At 51.6% G+C, this 19035-nt stretch overlaps 7 protein-coding genes across 7 annotated transcripts; 3 read left to right on the top strand and 4 right to left on the bottom strand.

The window, feature by feature from the left end:
• Positions 1-140: 140 nt before the first annotated feature.
• On the bottom strand, positions 141-2539 carry LAESUDRAFT_727384 (MFS general substrate transporter). The gene is made up of 9 exons (XM_040909211.1): positions 2133-2539; positions 1954-2071; positions 1797-1897; positions 1291-1742; positions 1166-1227; positions 918-1110; positions 799-856; positions 619-736; positions 141-479 (listed from the first exon to the last, which is right to left on the bottom strand). Exons 1-9 carry the CDS (start codon positions 2303-2305, stop codon positions 399-401), a joined length of 1356 nt encoding a protein of 451 aa, XP_040762879.1. The 5' UTR covers positions 2306-2539; the 3' UTR covers positions 141-398.
• A 2248-nt stretch (positions 2540-4787) lies between these two features.
• On the bottom strand, positions 4788-5909 carry LAESUDRAFT_744068 (NAD-P-binding protein; the record flags this gene model as incomplete). The annotated part of the gene is made up of 7 exons (XM_040911290.1): positions 4788-4963; positions 5023-5302; positions 5340-5358; positions 5412-5518; positions 5572-5715; positions 5775-5868; positions 5890-5909. 7 exons carry the CDS (start codon positions 5907-5909, stop codon positions 4788-4790), a joined length of 840 nt encoding a protein of 279 aa, XP_040762880.1.
• Positions 5910-6943: 1034 nt separating this feature from the next.
• Positions 6944-8856, top strand: LAESUDRAFT_702717 (uncharacterized protein). The gene is made up of 5 exons (XM_040906497.1): positions 6944-7052; positions 7110-7472; positions 7542-7746; positions 7830-8201; positions 8253-8856. Exons 1-5 carry the CDS (start codon positions 6997-6999, stop codon positions 8640-8642), a joined length of 1386 nt encoding a protein of 461 aa, XP_040762881.1. The 5' UTR covers positions 6944-6996; the 3' UTR covers positions 8643-8856.
• A 301-nt stretch (positions 8857-9157) lies between these two features.
• On the top strand, positions 9158-10444 carry LAESUDRAFT_656692 (Metallo-dependent phosphatase; the record flags this gene model as incomplete). The annotated part of the gene is made up of 7 exons (XM_040904632.1): positions 9158-9402; positions 9423-9515; positions 9573-9646; positions 9701-9780; positions 9855-9976; positions 10006-10114; positions 10169-10444. The coding sequence occupies 7 exons, from the start codon at positions 9158-9160 to the stop codon at positions 10442-10444; spliced, it is 999 nt and encodes a 332-aa protein (XP_040762882.1).
• A 1168-nt stretch (positions 10445-11612) lies between these two features.
• LAESUDRAFT_750805 (glycoside hydrolase family 13 protein) lies at positions 11613-13773 on the top strand. The gene is made up of 9 exons (XM_040911625.1): positions 11613-11736; positions 11790-11989; positions 12047-12528; positions 12587-12786; positions 12848-12908; positions 12969-13017; positions 13077-13188; positions 13259-13477; positions 13538-13773. Exons 1-9 carry the CDS (start codon positions 11647-11649, stop codon positions 13649-13651), a joined length of 1527 nt encoding a protein of 508 aa, XP_040762883.1. The 5' UTR covers positions 11613-11646; the 3' UTR covers positions 13652-13773.
• Positions 13774-13980: 207 nt separating this feature from the next.
• Positions 13981-15123, bottom strand: LAESUDRAFT_243298 (uncharacterized protein). Its single transcript, XM_040901713.1, has 4 exons — positions 14912-15123; positions 14597-14829; positions 14197-14527; positions 13981-14145 (listed from the first exon to the last, which is right to left on the bottom strand). The coding sequence occupies exons 1-4, from the start codon at positions 14965-14967 to the stop codon at positions 14070-14072; spliced, it is 696 nt and encodes a 231-aa protein (XP_040762884.1). The 5' UTR covers positions 14968-15123; the 3' UTR covers positions 13981-14069.
• On the bottom strand, positions 15124-16869 carry LAESUDRAFT_243297 (uncharacterized protein). The gene is made up of 7 exons (XM_040901712.1): positions 16520-16869; positions 16441-16458; positions 16325-16387; positions 16141-16266; positions 15390-16052; positions 15234-15342; positions 15124-15176 (listed from the first exon to the last, which is right to left on the bottom strand). The coding sequence occupies exons 1-6, from the start codon at positions 16670-16672 to the stop codon at positions 15337-15339; spliced, it is 1029 nt and encodes a 342-aa protein (XP_040762885.1). The 5' UTR covers positions 16673-16869; the 3' UTR covers positions 15124-15176; positions 15234-15336.
• Positions 16870-19035: the final 2166 nt, after the last annotated feature.

Here is a 19035-nt window from a genome sequence, read left to right on the forward strand (position 1 = left end):
CACGGATTTGAGTGCATAACTACTAGTGCATCTCACAACGATCTTGACGGCCTTTTAGGTACAAACTCTGCACAAGACAATAATTCTGATACTCGGATCCTCTGGGCCTATTCTCCGGGCAGCAGAGATGCACTGCAATGGCGTTCAAAATCGTAATATCATTGCAGCCGTACTCAAGTGGTATACGTAGCTCATGCAGTCTAGCGTAGTACGCGCAGACATAACAACAAAGCAGTACAGTAGTTATTATGCGAAACAAAAAAGTGAGATGCACGATGTTGGTCCAATGCGAGATGTGAGGAATCAGTATGCAGCTGTGTGGTGATACATCAGGAATGGAGCGACGGGGACCGTCGCGCCTCTATGAAAAGGGGGCGTGCAGGAGGCAGGCGCGCGGTTCACGCTTTCCATGTGCCCTTCTGCTTCGTGACTATCATCCGTGCGGTGGCCAAGCATGCCGTTCCTGCGAGGATGACGACCTGTTGATCAACGATGTCAGCATCGCTTTCGTACGCCGAGGCCAGAAAAGGGGTAGGCGGACGGAAGGGGTGGAGTCAGGCTAGGCACCGGTGGATACGGGAAGAAACGGAGATCTTGGCGATGAATAGGAATACGCACCCCACTGAAGATGATCGGCTTCGCCCAGGCATCGTGAGATCCGAGGAGCGCACCGTCGATTGGTGTGCCTGTGAGCAACGCAAGGGCGCTGAAGCAGTATCCAAAGCCTATGCGGACACTATTACAAGAATAGAACGTCAACTGCTTGGTCGCCTTAGCGGAGAACGAAGGACAACATACCCAATCTCTTCTGGGTGCTTCGCCATCGATGCAAACGTTGGTGGGAGGAGGGATATGACTGCATATATGCACCATTAAACTCACAATCGCAATCCAGCCAGGATCAAAAAAACACTTACACCCTCCGGAGAACGCGCCGTAGAGGATGGAGAATACAATTACGCCGCCGGGTGTCGTCGCGCCGAACATCACCCACAAAAGTCCGCCGATGATGAGCGAGACGGGCGTAAGCGTGTTGAACGCGCCGAAGCGGTCTGACAGAGCGTTCGGGACCGTTCGCCCTATGATGGACGCTGCGTTCAGGATAGAGATCTGCGAGAGCGGTCTAAGCTTTGAAAGACGATCAGAAATGGCGATGAAAACACACGCTGTAAAAGGCCAAGTTCTTCGAAAGTCCGTGCGCGTTGACGAACAGCTGAAGGTAGAAATCTACACGAACGTGCCCATGTCAGTTATAGCGGTTTTCATGAAACGATCAACGGAAAGACGTACACGGCAAGAACACACCCCACAATCCCAAGAAAGCGCCAATGTTCGCAATGATGTACGGTGGATCTGTCAGCACAGAGGAGATCTTCGGCTTATGGTCAGGTTCCGGGAGGCCCAAGCGTTTCCTGTCTCTCCGGCTCGGCAGACGTGTAGTCAGCGCGAAGTTCGCAATGACGAGCAGGCCGAGCGTCATGAAAGCTGCAGCGCGCACGCCCCATGCGAAGCCGACGCCGTTGTTGAATAGTTGATTGAGCATGATCGGATAGATGATACCACCGACGGAGGAGCCCGTCAGCACGAGACCCATGGCAAACGAGCGGCGCCGGCGCCAGTGGTGTGACTGAGCGGAGAGGGCGGGGACTAGAAGGCATCCTGCGCCGAGGCCGATGCCAATGCCTTGTGCGAGGATGAGCTCGTAATAGTGTGTCACGTCCGCGAGGGAGAGCATCATCATGCTGTTGGGAGACTGAGCGATCGAGATTGGGTGATATTGGTGACGAAATACGCACCAGAAAACAAGGAGAAGCGAGCCAAAGGCGATGAGATGGTGGAAGTAGCCCATGTCGAAGAGCTTCCCTGCTGGAAGACCCATGGTAAACAGGAAGAACAACTGTGGCACAAAAGTCAGAACGATTTAGACAGAGCAGGATGATGCTACAATCGCACCATCAGTGAACCAATCCAACTGATGTTCGAGGAGGTTTCTGTGCTGTGCTGGACATAGTAGTCTTCAAAAACTCCGAACGAGCTCGCGAACCCGAAAGTACAAAATGACACGAGCCACCTAGCGGCGGAGATCAGCAATCGTTCATCCTTGCTTCTTCATCGCGCACGCATATACTCACCCGCCCACGATAGACATCCATGCCTGAAATCCTCCATCGGGTATGACGATCTGGTTAGCTGGAGGTGCGGATTTCTCGACATCAACCACAGGCGTCGGAGACTGGGTGTCGTTCTCCTGCGACTGCTCGCGATGAGAAGCCTTTTCTTCGAAGGTGATTTGTTCGTCGGGCATTTTGGTCGAGGGTGCATACACGACGTGCGGGGACAACGACAGGAAAGGCGCATGCCGCACGAAGACTCGGAATTATATATAACGATCATTTCCACGCGGGTTCGGTGGGGGAGATTGACAACCGAACCCCGTCTGTTCGCATCCTCCATGGGCGTCATCAATAGAAGCCCGACTTCTCCGGCCGCATGACCGAGCATGTCCCTAGACGCCCCAGTTATGGCAACCACCTCGGTCAAGGCCTCGGTCACCGAGGCTCATCCCCGCACAAATGCGGATGATCCGCAGCCGCCGCAATATGTCGCCACTGCATGTTCGTATGGTACCGGTGATAGCCCGAGGGCAAGTACGCCTGGCGCGCAACGCAGGTATCAGTACTCTTTAAGTTACTTCCAAAGACAAGGAGGAGAGCGACAAACAGAAACTGTTAATGGACTACTGAAAATACTGGGACGCACGACAACTCAGGCCGCAACGTTCGGTGGCCGATTGTTAGCTAAGTGGCAACATTGCCAACACCGCAGGAAGAACTGATCTGATCGGCGATTCATGAGATGAATCTGATGCGCCTGCAACCGGCATCTTGCGTCGGTAACTTTGCAAAGACAAAGCTTGACCGGTGGCCTGGACCAGTTGGCAAAAGTGATATAAATAGAGCCCTGATGCGTACAATATGCTGGACAAGGCTCGTAAACGAGCTACGAATAAACTCAGTGCTTGGTCCATGTACGGGGCATAGAGAAAAGCCGAGAGTCCACTCACCTAAATGCGGAATCAGGCCCCGAGGAGATAAACCGGCCCGCTTCATGACAGAACGCCTTCGCGTACGAAGCTCCGTCACACTGCATGCCTCGGTAAACATACCTCCACCGTCACGAACGATCTTTCGAGTCTACGGGACTGCACCATTATCAGTGTCAGCCGTCCACGAAGAGGTACCAATGTGCGATCCAGGGTAGATACCGCGGTCCAATGTGACGAATAGGGAGCACAGCATCACAACTTCGCAAATCTTGATTAAAGCGCATGGCACCGAAGAAGAACGATATTATCGCATGTGCGTGCTATTGGGGTTGACACATCAGAAATCGGGAAAACGAGCGCTGCTCAGGGACCATACATACAATACATTAAGGGATTGGACGGGCATGACTTGACAGAGATACAGCTCTAGAAGCCATCTATCTGAACAGCAGTGCACGCATAAACAAAGAGAAACGCAATGTTTGCCGGATATCCTGTGCAGCAAGGGAAAGGTGGCTAGAACAACGGAATGTGAAGATCGACGGTCGATAGGATCGTCGCAGAATATACTAGCGCTTCCGCTGCATGCACGCATAACCGTGCATACTTATGCGCTAGAACAGCATATGAGAAACATCTTTGAAGCCGACGGATCCAGTTTGACTATAAGGGATACATATCAGCAGCGTCTATCCAAGCATCGTGCTCGCACCAGCACCCGTGACATGAAGAAGATGCACACGGATGGTCGACGAAGATCAGGCCATGACGAATCCGCCTTTGCAAAGCATATCGATACAGGTTCTTGGCGATCAGGAGCACGAGCGCCTAAGAACATCAACTGGAGAGGCATCATATGCCTGACGAAGAGAACACAAACAGATCTCATTATGAGCTCCTATGACGAAGAATACCAATAGATCTGTGTACGTTCATGAAGATTGACATTGCGTCTATCACTCAACACATACAACTTCGCCAGGAACGCCTCCGGATAGTGTATTCGAGAGTCTGAAGGAGATACCTACCGGGAGAAAATATTTTCGCCACTCAAACTTGATATAGAGGCTGTCCGGACCGTGACACCGTTCCAACCAGAGATGGATACAAGTCTGTTGATAGCGAGCCTTTCATTGCAGTCGATGACTTCAGAGATGCGTGAATGCCATGTCGATCTAAAAGACCAGCCTAGGAATATCAAGACGTGTATCATCAGTCGTCTGAACGCCAGCTCGTGCCGTCAATGCACAAAGCGTCCGCTGCTTGCAGTTGCGAATGATTCGCGCATATCGCCACTGAGTCATGCAACTTTTTTTCGTAGATTTTGACGAGGTCTGCAGAGGCCGAACAGCAGATTTCACCTTGCATCAGTCGCATGCATAGAGGAGGAAACGAACAAGAGCGGTGTGACAAGGAGATGCATTTAGCGCCGTGCACGGATCATCCCGTATGAGCGCTTGTTGTGGGCTTGTTGTGGTCTGCGGGGTTAATATTGGCGGCGCCGATGAAGTATTCCATCATCCATGGCCCTGTACGACCTGCCAGGCAAGTGAGCTGGAATTGCAGTAAACTAAACGCCCTTTTTTTCTCTGGACTATCTGTATGGCGGCCCATGCGTTGAAAAATCTCGACTGAGGCCGCTCGTGTGCTTGCGGCATCAGGAAATGTGCTGTGCATAACGACGTACTTGAAAATCAGACCCGAGAGCAGTACTATGACTCAACTTCCCCTCCCGATCCTCCTAGGATTGCATCACAGATTGGAAAGAGCCCGTCTTAGCCGGTCCCGTCGACTCAATGGTCGCAAGCAGGCGTTTGACCGACTCTTCTGGAGTCAAAGTTCTGAAGTCTGGCACGGTCTGTCGGAGTCTTGCCACCAGCCCCGCGATGATTTCCTTCGCTGCATCATCCCGTGTAGCTGTATGTTGCACGAGCCCCATTATTTAACAAACACGAGATGCAATGCGGCATGCTCACGATTATCCACCGCAATCGCGGACACGTCCACCACGCCAGGACTCAGAGTCACCACTGTGAAGCCCTCGTACTCGAGCAAGGCAGCGTACTTCATCGCGACCATCGCCTCCGCGGCTTTAGTCGTGCCATACGCTGCCACGCTGCTGACACGCATTTTCCACACGAAATCACGGTTGCCGCCTTCGCTGCCGATGATGACGACCTTCTTCATTGTGCCACGACGGAGGAGGGGCAGAAACGCATTCACGGAAGGAATGACGCCTAGTACGTTGACCTTGTACTGCAGACCGTTGTATAAGTTCTGCACTCAGAAGAACTGATGTGTCTTCATCCTCGCTACAGCACGCAGCTTGAGTTACTTATCATACGGATTTGATGATTTCACCTACTACTCCATTAGCCCTCGAAATAGATTTACGCCTTCCATGCGTGCAGCGTTATGGATGAGTACGTCAAAAGCTCCTCCACCAATCTGCGTCACCTGCTTGGCAACGGCCTGTCCATGGCGTCAATCGTCAGCTTTCTCTGGGCTGAGCAAGCCTGACATACCTCCAGAGCACGATGGTCGGCAACGTCTGCCTCAAATATATGCACATTTCCGGTTGGAAGCGTGGAAACAAGGTTATTCGTCAGATGCGTCGCTGTTGCCTTCTTCCTCACAATGGCGTATACGACATTGTCTCGATTGGACGACTGTAGAGTCGCTTCGATCAGCACAGCGAAGCTGACGGACCGCAAGTTTTCAGACATACTAGTTGATGGACCAGCTCGAGACCAATACCTCTAGAGGCACCGACCACAGCGTATGTCGATATCGAGTTTCGCAACGAAGATTGACGCTTACAACTAACTGGCGGATTGCCTTACCCCTTCACGCCTGCGGCCATGAAAGTTAAATACTAGTAGGTATGCCTTGGCGGCAACGGCAGTTCATGCCGCGTCATTGCTACGGCTGTAGGACCCACATCATCCTGAAAGTCGGTCGCACAGCGCCCATTGCTGACTTGTATGGACGACCGGCCGACTAGACATAACGAGCAAATATGAATACTTAGGCTCTGCAACTTCGATCGCATATTGTGCACACGAGGTATTACAGACAACGTGCGATATAGGTCTCTGGTATCCCTGGGGTCGTTGCATCGAAGGACAAAAAGAGCCCGTCTCAGCCGCCATAGCGGCAAGTTTTATACGGGCAGCAGAGAGTATGAGGACTGGATCTGCAACGTCTCATTCGAGCAGGAGTCCGTTAAATTAAAGCTGGTGGCATCTGTATAACGGCAATATGATTGATACGGTTGCGTGAATGTTGCGGCCATTGGACGTTGGACCCACATCAGTCGACGGATGCCCACATTAGTGCACGGCTGACCGTGCAGCGCCACGCACAAGCTGTAGAAGACGAAAAAGCTTTCGATTATTACTATATCTCACTTCTTTGAAGCCCCTCAATACTAGAAATTAGCGACGCTCATGTTGGTCTTCTTCGCTTGATGTTCGGTCGGCGCTAGGCAGAGATCAGCCCATATGAGCTTTTTCATGCACTAAGGTAGACAAATAGGAGCATGATGTGTGAATGCATGCTAATGCATGAGGCCTGAGTGCTTCAAGACTGCCGAACGTTTGAATGTGACTCATGCTGACAGACTACGCCAGCACTGCCGATTTCAACGTGTGGGCAGTTCCAGGGGCTTTTCATTGCAAGGTCCAGCATGATAATCTTCATGATTTGTTTATATCTTGGTAAGTTTTCACATTTTCAGAGCGTAAACTATAGCATTTGTGAATAAGATCTAATAAGAGCTCGAGCAGAGATGGCCGAGCGCGACGCGACACGACGGACCCCCGTTCATCACGTGATCGCGTTCCCCGCTGTGGCAACGGAGGTGACACGACTTCCTTCGCTTTTGCAACTTTCACACTCCTCTGCTGCCAGAAGTGCCGCAGACCAGCTCACCACACGAACTCATCATCATGCACGAACAGCAGCTTCCCCTGCGTCCAATCGTCGTTGTGACCGGTTCGAATGGGTATGTCCAGCTGCCCCTTGCACGAGTTCTCGCTTTATTTACGTGCAAGGTACCCAGAGGTGTGGGATTTGGGATCTGTCACCGTCTCCTGTGCCAACTCGCGCAACGGAATCCACCAGACGCAGAACCACGATTCACCTCCCTTCTCCCTCCCGATGTCCAGCCTGGACGTCAGTTCGACGTGGACCACAGCGAAGTAGGCATGACTCTTGTCATGGCATGTCGAAGTGCTCTGCGGGCCCAGCGTGCAAAGATGCAGTTGGAGGAACTCTTGGAAGCTTTCGTTGAAAAAATACCGAGAGGCACAAAGGAGTACGGATACGCACTCAGATACATGGAGAACGTGCGCATAGATATATGTCAAGTGGACCTGAGCGACGTTGGGAGTGTTCTGCGGTGTGGGAGAGAGATTACACGGAGGTACGTGCCTATGTTTTATTTATACGGGTTTGTCTCACGTTGTAGTTGCTGCTGCACGGCGCACGACAGTTATCCGTACGTCTCACACCTAATTTGTAACGCAGGCCTGGCGACCTACAGTCATCTAGACTTCGGTGTATTCTTTCGGCAGGCGTTTGCCTCACCGACCGCCGCTGTGCGGAATCCAGCCTTTAATATTCAGAAAGCGGGCGTGCTCAGCAAGGATAACCTGGGTTACGTTTGGCAGTGTAACGTTTTCGGCCATTACGTGCTCGTGAGTTTATCATTTGCCAGATGATCTGCTATGCTGCTCTGACGATAATGCAGTAGAAGTTTGGCTGATTTTATCTTTTCTAGTTTCGTAGCCTGCAATCCGCACTTTCTGCGTATGCTCTCCATTGTCCATCACGATCACAATCACAATCGCCCGCGCGTGTTGTCTGGCTATCGTCCGTCGATGCGCTGCCAACATACGACCCCATCTCTGATTGGCAGCTGACGAAAACGGACAAGTCGTATCAAGCATCCAAGGCTCAAATAGACTACATGGTAATGGAGCTTGCACAAAAATCGAATCTGATGTCGCAGGCTACAAGGCAAGATTGTGGGACGGCTCAGGGAAAGATTGATCACTTGCTTGTGTCGCCGGGTATTACCTCGACGAAAGTTGCGGCAGACTTGTTGAGGCCAAAAATTCTGGAGTATTGCATGCTGGCATTCTTTTATTTTGTGCGTTTAGTTTTCCTCATCCTGCGCGGCTTTTCTGAACGATGCATGCAGTGCCGCTTACTTGGCTCACCTCACCTTCTGTTCTCCACCTACAAAGCTGCCATTGCCGCGTCGTACGCCGCGCTCACGCCTTCGACGAGTATACCCGCCTTCACCTCCTTCGACGAACAAGCCAATATCGACGGCAACATTTCCTATGCCGATGTCGCAAACACGGCTATGGATGCACGAGCGTATCCGAAGTTCAGCGCCATGAGCGACCGCTGGGGACATGAGCATGTTGGCATTGTACCCGTCGTGCGGTGGGAGAAGCACCCAGACGAAGGTCGTGCGGCGTTGGAGAGATGTGAAAGGCTGTATAAGGCCTTCGTAAAGGCTGAGGGTGTCGAGGGGAAGGCAGAGAATGGGCACGCGGACAATTCTGGAGAGAAAAGGGCGTGATGTGCGGTGGGCACTAGGGGATCGGAATGCTCTGTTCTTGGTCTGCGCTTCAAGCGTATGTTTCCTCCCACAATTGACCTTGGTACTGTGATGCACGCCAGTATAAACAATCTTGAACAGACTTTAGTTGCATATTTCGTAGCACGTATCTGTGTATACCTCACTTACTTCGTGGATTGCTTTGAACCCGCATATACAAAGTATGAATTTGCTGCACACGATGGATGATGCATTGATGTCGCTCGGCTAAATCACACTCGACTCGCTCGCCGTCATCTGCGCTTCAAGTCCCGGGGGCGCATGTGGCCCGCTACAACATTTCCGTCTCGTACGCGTACCATCACTCCCTTCACTCCCGTGGTCACTCCAGTCTCGTCTCCCACTCAACATTGAAGTCGCACGTCAGACTCGAAGCTCGAGAACTCGAAGAATCAAACAGCCCTCCTATCATTTGTGACCTGCCTTGCTGCTGCACGAAATTCTCTTCTGAGCGAGCCCTGTTCCTCACTACCACAATGCCTGCATTCGAGCCCGACAAATGGATTGAGCAGCTCAGAGAGTGCCAGTATCTTCCTGAAGCTGACATGAAAGCCCTGTGCGAGCGCGTCCGCACCATTCTCATCGAGGAGTCCAACATCCAGCCAGTGTCGAGCCCAGTCACTATCTGCGGCGACATCCACGGCCAGTTCTGGGACCTGCTCGAGTTGCTGAGGAAGGGCGGCGAGGTGCCCACGACGAGCTACATCTTCATGGCACGTAGGTGCTCGACGCGTGGGGTAGGGGCGCTGCTCACCGTGCGGTGCAGGGCGACTTTGTGGATAGAGGGCACTATAGCTTGGAGACAGTGTCGCTTTTGCTGGTCCTTAAGGCAAAGTATGCACGGATCTCTTCTACCTCCATGTTCCCCTTGTTCCAACCGTCTGCTGCTAGGTACCCGAACAAGGTGACATTATTGCGAGGAAACCACGAGAGTCGGCAGATCACGCAGGTGTATGGCTTCTACGGTAAGCTGCTCTCCGCTATGTGATTCATCGTAACTGCAACTATGCGGCCTACAGATGAATGCCAGCAAAAGTACGGGAGTGCTTTGGTCTGGAAGGCGTGTTGTAGCGTGTTCGACTACCTCAATCTCGCCGCCGTACGTCGCCTCTGTCCATTGTCTGCCCCTCCCAGGGTGCTCGGCATTACACTTACCCTTCCTTACTTGTGAAGATCATCGATGGCGAGACACTCTGTGTACACGGCGGGTTGTCACCCGATATTCGCACTCTCGACCAGATCCGCGTCCTCTCGCGCGCGCAGGAAATACCACACGAGGGCGCATTCTGTGGCAAGTGCTACTTCGTTCTCATGCTACTCCCAGGTACTTACCTCCACCAGATCTCATGTGGTCTGATCCCGATGAGATCGAGAACTGGGCGATCAGCCCGCGCGGCGCAGGATGGCTGTTCGGAGGGAATGTCACGCGGGAGGTTCGCCCTGTTTTCGTAAGCTGACATCTCATATCGCTCAATGGCCCTGCCTAGTTCACACACGTCAACGCGTTGACACTCATCGCGAGGGCGCATCAGCTCGTCCAGGAGGGATACAAGTACATGTTCGACGAGACGCTCGTCACTGTATGGAGCGCGCCGAATTACTGCTACCGCTGTGGGAACATGGCGAGCATACTGACCGTCGGTGAGAAGGGTGAGCGGCGCTTTACGGTCTTTGGCGCGGCTCCGGAGAATGAGAGGGACTTGCGGGAGGGGAGAGGACGCGGAAGGGTGAGTGTGCATCTAAATCTGTATGCTAGGTGGTGACATGGCTGATCATGGTGATTACGGTGACGACGCGTACAGGGCGCCGTTTCATCATATTTTGTATGAACACTGTATCCATACCTCGCTATCTTTATTCTTGCTGTTTCTTCCACTGCAGACCTGAATTAAAGGCTCTGCGGGAATGAAATGCGTCATCTGTGCCCTCGACATGCATGTATTTTCTAACCTGTCGAGATTTCGGACGCGATGTGGGTCATACTTTCTGGTATTTTTCCTCGCAAATTGAACCAGGAATCACTGACGAGGGGCTCCGTAAGCAACATCAAAATTCCGCTTCAATATCTATCATTCGTTGCTCAAGGTAGGGGTTGCCAGGAACTGTGCTTGCATCGATGCGTTATGGCCAAATCTTTCACACTGGCCATCGATCAAGTACGTGGAATTTGTTTGGCATCCGATGGAAGCGATTGACGGCAGAAGTCCCAGAAAACTGTATGTTCTTGCAGATCCTTTCCCATGTCTCCGCTTCCTCCATCCTTTTCTGGCCCTCTAGAGTGTTCTGGAGCTTTGGCATGCTATACCTCCTTCGCGCTCCAAAGCAATTGATGGGAGTTCTGGTGAACACTCGTCGCTCTCACACTATGCCTCCTTGCTTAAATCATATCTTCTGCTGATACGTTGATGCTCTGCAGCAGGAATTATCATAAATAACAACAGCGTTCCTTAGCTAATACTGTGCGCTGTGTCTCGCATTGAAGGCTACGGTTTCGGCTGGCGCCCATCTTCGCTGACGCAAGGTTAGACGCACATGGTTCTCCTTCTCTTTGCGCGTGCATTGTGGAGAAGCGTCGGCGGGCATTGTAGTGCACATTCTCAGAGCTCACAGCAGCATGTGGCAGTTTGGTTGATGTAGATCTATCGCTCGTTCTGACTTTGATTGTTGCCACGACCTCGATATAAGCACAACGGTCAAAAGCGACGTGTTGTCAAGGCGCGTCAAGTGGAACGCCTAAGATGGAAACAATTAGAAGCTTTAACGACGCATGGTCGAGTTCCATTTCGCGAATATAATTCTGATCAGCTGTCCATGCCAGGTGTCCATGTCACTGCCTCCGCTGCCAGCACCGCGTGTGTGAGCAAGCACCCATCTGCCTAGAGCGGCCTTCCTGGAGCGAATATAACCAGCGAGCACATCCCTCTGTCCCTTGTTCGGCTCAGTGTACTCGCATAGTATCGCGACGATGTGGAGCGGTGTGTTGGCTTCCGTCCTTCTCGTAGTGCCCGCGCTCGCTGCGTCGGCAGACGAATGGCGCAGCCGCTCCATATATCAGGTACGCTTGCGTATGTATGAAATGAATCTCGCCCTGACTGGTCACCTGCTTAGCTTGTGACGGATAGGTTTGCTACGACGGACGGCGACTGGCCCGCATGCGACACAGAAGACAGGGTATACTGCGGCGGCACGTGGCAGGGTATCATCAACAAGCTTGACTACATCCAGAACATGGGATTCGATGCTATCTGGATCTCCCCGATCGTCGCCAATCTTGAGGGTAATACGGGTGACGGAGAGTCTTACCATGGGTGAGGACTTGAACGCTTGATAATTTCCAAATCGACATCTGCTCATTATCAGATTAGGTACTGGACCGTGGACCAGAATTCTCTGAACTACCATTTTGGTTCAGAGGGTGACTTGCTCGCGCTCAGTTCTGCTCTACACGACCGTGGCATGTACCTCATGCTCGATGTCGTCGTGAACCACATGGGCGCTGACACGCTGCCTCCGGACTACTCGCTCTTCTCCCCCTTCAACTCATCTTCGGACTTTCACACGTTCTGCTGGATCACGGACTACAACAACCAGACAAATGTTGAACAATGCTGGCTCGGCGATGATAACGTACCTCTGGCTGACATGGACACGGAAGCCGATAACGTCATCGAGTTCTTCTACAACTGGATCACTCGGCTGGTGAATGACTACGGTGCGGATGGAGTCCGAATTGATACCGTCAAACATATCAGGAAGACATTCTGGCCCGAATTTGCAACCGCCGCCGGAGCTTTCACGGTCGGCGAAATATTCGACGGCAGTGTGGACTACGTTGCTCCTTATACCGGTACGTTCCTGGTGTGAGCTGCTTCCGCCCTGATTCAAACTCGCTCATTCTCTGTTAGAGGTCGTTGATGCTGTACTCGACTACCCGACGTACTATCAGCTCACCTACGCCTTCCAATCGACCAGCGGTTCTATCTCCAATCTTGTCGATGTCGTACAATCAGCACAGTCGTCCTACAAGAACGGCGAGTTCATGGCAGGATCTTTCCTTGAAAATCAAGACAATCCACGTTTCCAGTCTTTGACGACAGATCAGTCGGTGTGTCGCAGTTTTGTTGACCTATCTTTACCTATGTATTCGACGGCTCTCGATTGTCTAGCTGGTGAAAAATGCTATGGCTTGGCCCTTCATTCAGGACGGTGTTCCGATCCTTTATTATGGTATATCACGTCTACATTTGCTGAGCGACCGATACTGATTGGATTACTCGATGACAATAGGTCAGGAACAAGGGTACACCGGTGGAAATGATCCATATAATCGTGAAGCGTACGTTTGATATCCTTTATCCCAGCATTCGTTTTGATCTTAAGTTTCAATCATTGTAGGCTTTGGCTCTCCGGCTACGTCGAGGATAAACCTCTTGTCAAACATGTAAGGACGCTGAACGCGGCACGGAAGGCCGCCATCAACGCAAGCTCTGAGTTCCTGTATACCGCTGTAAGAATAACACAGACTAGTTGCTCTCAGCTTGCGATGTGACGTGCTGATATCTTCTTCTTATGTCCAGCTGACGTTCCCCTCAGTCGAGTCCTCTACTTTGGCTGTTTCCAAATATCCGATGCTTAGCCTCCTTACAAACGGAGGAGAGAGCAGCACGCCTTCGTGGAGCGTATCTGACACCGGATTCTCAGCGGGCACGGAGCTGATCGACGTGCTGAATTGCACGACGTACACCGTGGACAGTAGCCGTGGCCTGGACGTTACGGGCTATGACGGCCTGCCGATAGTGAGTCATGCTTTCATCGAACCTTCAACTGGGAGCTTATTTGACACGCTCGCACTCCAGGTGCTCCTGCCGATTTCTGCATTCAACTCTACATACTGCAAGGATTTACTTGGCTCGTACTATTCGTCTGAGGGATATGCAGGCCAGTCGTCCCTAACGTTGCCTGTAGATTAGGTTTCTCGCCCAACGATATGATAGAGACTTGTCTACAGATCGAGATTCGCACCACCATCCGAAGACTTTCCTGTGACCGATATCAAGAATCCAGTGATGTTGCGCATGCCAGAGAATGGTCCAATTCTTGCTTACCTTTCTCGTTGCTCGCAGGTGCTTCTGACGAAATACAGCTCAGCTGAGGATACAGGCCCGGATAATGACCTGGCACTCTCCTAAGCAGTGTCATGATCAGATTGCAACTCCCTTATGCATAATAAAACAGTGTGACGTCCAGGATACATAATTGTAGTTGAAGATGCCCCGTCCGTGTCCGTAGGTGCTGTATCGGATAAGTTATGTGAATTCTATCAGGACACATATTCCATCATTGGAAAAGCTCGCAATCCTGTGCTGCCCCAGCTCTGCCGCCCGTAAATCATAGCGATCGAATGGTGCTGGACCGGGGACGCATGTCTGTCTCCTGGGTTTCGTTCTGCTGGAAAAAGCGAATCCTATGAACGATGTCAGTGTTGGAGGTGCTGACCATCGAGTTGTGGTCTTACAAGTCTTCCAGTGCTCCCCTTGCCATTACCAATGTACGTTCCGGTGAATGTCGTGTCATAGATGACCCACTGTGCTGGAATCCTGTATAATAGGACCACTGGCACCAATAATATTCCTTTATTTCCGGTGGTTTGTAAAGAAGCTGGGTGGTCCCCTCTAAGTATCTTCGCAAGTCAGAGCACACTTCTTGGATGCGCCGTTGGGTGGTTTCTTGTAGAGACACACGTAAAGACAGGTCTGCGAGTGACCGTACCAACCAGGAACATAGGTGAAGGTCTTGCGCTTGCGTGATGCAGTCGTAAAATGACTCTGATATCACTGAGCACCAGTCTATGGCAGATAATGTTGCATATAATGAGCGCCATTGACTTTCACGATGACTCGGCCATGTAATCATACCTAGCTCGCCGGGCTCGAAGGAGAACCTGCCGCCAGCTACAGCCATTAACCTCAGCAATAACAGACGAGCAGGTGGTGATATTGCTGGGTTTTCTAGTGCCATGAAGAAACGGTGGTAGATGGGCTCCACAGAGTCAGGCATGTAGTCGAGTAGGTGGAACACAAGTCGGACAATGTGCATCTGTTCATCTGGATCGACCCCAGCCAGATTGTCAGTGAGCATGTCCATGGTCCTGTTGATAAGGAGCACAAGATCAACGGGATAATCTGCATTATTAGCAAAAGTTCCTTTAATCGTGCGAGATTTAGATTCACCTGCAGGAGACGCCTCCCACTGCTGCTTGAATACTGTGAGGAGGGATAAACTGCATAATCCGCTAAGGGCGGAGGGTGGTACTTTGGAGTTGAGAAAACAATTGACTAGACGGGTGGAGAATCCGGGTGCCAACGTTGTCGTGTGCTCTATATACCGCTTGATCGCATCGACCAGCTTGGAAGCATCGCACCACACTTCAGTGTCAGAACTGCGATTTAACAGGTCAATGGCTATGGACGAAAGGCCCGCCCAGGACTCGATGCTCTATGCAGAACGCTCGTGAGTGAAAAGCAACCATAGGCAGTATCCATGAATTCTTACCCGATCCGATTCTGTAAACTCCCAAAATGTATCGAATACGGTCTGAGCATCCCAAAGCCCCAGAGAAGCCATGATAGGTCGGAGTGTGCTTTCGTAAAACGTGTCACTCCTAAGTCGTTTGTAGACTGCCAGTAGTATTTCTGCCACAATACTAACTGGTAAGGAGGCCAGGTCCGAACTGTTTCTCCCGTGGATGTTCACCCCGAAAAGCCAAGAAATAGCCGAAGCCGGTTGTGACTTGTATGGACAGGTTGGATCGATAGTTGGAAGTATTGCCGTAACAACAGCAAATAGGAAAAGAAGAGCGGTGGGCACCATCGCGATGGAGAGAACCGTGCTGTCCAGCATCTGGAGTAGGATGGCCAATCCAAGGAAAAAGAAGAGTAGCGCGCCTTGTAGCAATACCGGGAGGAAGCCAATAATAAACTCCACACGCCATGAGATCAAGGCGTTATGCCGATCATTCCAAACGCGCACTTGTCGATCTGGGCTGCTGAGCCCCTCCGGTTTGACGTGATGATGTAACCATTGCTTCACTGAGATCGAGATGGAGGCGGCAGCGAGAGTGAGAACGAGCGAGAGTAACCACAATGCATTGAATGCAACAATGTGTCGGGGAACAGGCGGTAACGAAGGTTGTGCAAGCGCCGGCGGGAACGCTGGTTGGGTAGAATTCGCGTAGCCGGCAGAAATAGCAAACGAGTCCAGTTGCGCGGAGATCTGCATGAGGATATAGGGCGTTTGATCTGGAACTGTCGGAGTTAGTTCTGGGTATGTCGCCACAATGAACGCAGTAACGATCGCGGAGAAAAGGCCGTCCTGTGGTGAAGCGTAATTGTCAATACTGAGCACGTTCCAAGATGAATGGATCGGCACATGAGACCGATAGAAAGAACTAGAGACTTACGAACACCAGCAGATTATCCAAATCCTCTTTCCAATTCGCGACCATGTCTTGTTCGGCTTTCCAGACATCTTCGGCACATTTCTTCCACACTTCGTGGGTCTCAGCTGTAGTACTAATCAGGGTTCCCTTGAAACCAGAATGTTTCAGCAAGGTGACCATTCAGGATGATTCGACCACCACTCACGAGCTGGAGCTTGGGAGCACTATCATCGTCTCCATCTGCATTGTGACTGATCGATGCGAGTCGCTGTAATGAATGAATACTCAGTCCAAAATCTCGTCTATAAGCTGTTGATGCACCTCGTCGACCTTTGGGGGCTGAAAGACCATGGATTTTCTGTCAGCAATTCCTAACCCGTTATCTGGTTTGGCGACTTGCCAGAAGTGCCTCATTGCGGACTCTAAGCGTCGACTCTGAAGGGTATGCACCGCCCCCAAAAACTGGAACTGCACGTTCTCTTTGCTCTGTTGTCGTTAGATGTTCCTCGGTGCTTCTACTTCCGCGGCTAGACACGCGCGAGCGAGAAAACATCGATGTAGCCGCTGTCCAACGTCTGTGAGCAGCTTTAGAGGCAGGATTCAGCGCGAGCGTGAGCACACGCTATAGCAACGACAGAAAACGGTGTCGTCCGAAGAAGCACGAGCAGTATCCTTATATCCAAACGCATGATTCCTGCCCAAGTTAAAGCGCATCAAGTCTTTACGTCGCCGTTGCTCGAGGGCATTAGCGTGTGTGCAACGTGGGGCTGCGCCATTCTAGCGGGGATGCAGGTATGAGACACAATCGCATGTCCAGGATCCGCTTAATAAGCGATCCCCGTACTTGAAGCCGGGTGTCATGAAAACCTCACATTACCGACTGGAGAGCTTCCATGCAATGTGCAGCCAATGATGTTGTAGCCATCGCATCATTGAACGTATCGGCAGATGGATGAGGGTGAATGTACGGGCTCAAAAGCTAGAAGACGACCTAGATCCGGGCCGGCATTGACAGGCATCTGTCAAGGTCATGATGCATCAGCAATGTCGCTAGCAAGAGATCAAAAGACTGCAGACGAGAAGAGGGTGCTACTTGATGTGAGGGTGAGCAGTATCCTATCATGTGCAGACGGAGTTTGACATCGAGAATGGAAGGCGAGGCATGCAAGTACAATGCGGTGGCCTCAACTGCATGGTAAGACAACGCCAGAAGCAGCTTTCAAACGCCACTTGGAGATATCCGCTTCCATGGTCTACACCACGCTAAGATTGGCTAGGCATGCCGCTTTAGTCAGAAACCGCAAGTACCATCATTCATGGCGGGGGTGAGAAGTAGACTGAGGTTTTTTCGGCAATGGTACTCACCGTTGAAGAGATGAATGACAAGTGCGAGCCTCTGAGCGAAATGGACTCGCTCGCTCGTAAAGGGATTCGGGTCTTGCGTCTGCTGCCATTGTCGACATTGGGGAAGGAATCCAGTCATGTAAGAAAGCGGCTTAGAAAAGCATGTGGCGAGCGCAAGTCCAGAATACAATATACTACCCGGGCTTCCTATAGGCAATACATCTCCTAACTGTCGTGCGGCACATTCTACCATTGCATCTCGCCACCATCAACGGTGACGCGGACGTTCGAAGGCAGGATGAGTGGAAGCCGTGCGTGAATGATTCTTTGATTCAAGCTTGGAAGCACTCGGGCAACGCGAAGTACACGAGAAACCTTCCTGTGCCACATGTCCGAGTCACACACCAATAGTAGTTGAACAGATCTTGCACCTAAAGTGCCAGTTTGAACGGCGTGTTCGGACATCCTCTCGGGCCACGAAACACGAAGTTTGTTCCGGTATACGCGAGGGGCAGGAGGGGACGGTGAACGAGTGGAGGTGTGGCTTTGTCCAGTAATAATATTTATTACCCGGGACGTCGGAGCAGCGGCAAATATATATAATGAACTGTGCGCTCCAGGACTCTGTGACTTTGTCAAGTATCCGCCTTGATGCATGCATTGCTTTCCGCTCTCTAGATATCTGAGCGAACGGAGTCTCTCATTACGCAGAATTTGATTCAAGAACCAGAAAACTGGCATTGATACGACCACGGCTATTCAACAATATTGCAAGCATTCACAACATGCCCAATCGCCGATCCACCGCTCTCAGTCTGCCCCAGGGAAGTCCCAATAGAAGCTGTGAACAGTAACATCGCAGGTGGTTGGGTCGACAAGTTCAAAGCTGCCAGTGGTGCCCTCGGCAGTGGGTGCGTGGCCGCCGGCATTGATCTGGATCTTCTCGTTGGGCTAAATGGTCTGGTCATTGCACCTGCTTGGGCCAGTTTCAGTGTTCTCTTCTTGCATGACACAGGGAATGGGCAGAAACTGGGTGCGCAGTACGAAGAGATGGAGGAGAGTGTTGGAAGTGAAGTGCGGAATGCACTTGGGTACGTGCTTGGCGTGCCGAGCACAAACGTTGTGCCGTTGTGCACCAACGAGACGGAACAGTCGGAAATGCACAGGAGACGGGGGGCAGAAGGTAGTATAAAGTACGTACTAGGTAGCCAGTTCCCTCAGCCGTTTACACAACTCATTACGCACTCTAACGAGGTCACTGGGGAACTGGGATGGGTGCGGACTGCTACCACGGTGTCCGGCCTGGGAAATCCCAAGAGAGAGGACCGACCCGCGACATGCAGCTTGCCCCAGGACCTGTCGTTTCAAAACATCGTGACCGGCACGGCAATAACAACCCATCGAGCATGTGCCATGGTGTATCAGCGAAGGTGGGAATCAGCATGCAGGTGAGTGGACGATTTCAGGTTGGAGAGTCGTCGTAGGGTTGTGCAGTATTTATCAAATGAGCTTGTCACATATTTCGAGGCCCTTGGGCGTCCGAGTCATTGACATGCGATGAGGAAGCTTTCT

This window comes from Laetiporus sulphureus (assembly GCF_001632365.1).
Source record: "Laetiporus sulphureus 93-53 unplaced genomic scaffold LAESUscaffold_28, whole genome shotgun sequence".
In the NCBI taxonomy this organism is placed as follows: Eukaryota; Fungi; Basidiomycota; class Agaricomycetes; order Polyporales; family Laetiporaceae; genus Laetiporus; species Laetiporus sulphureus.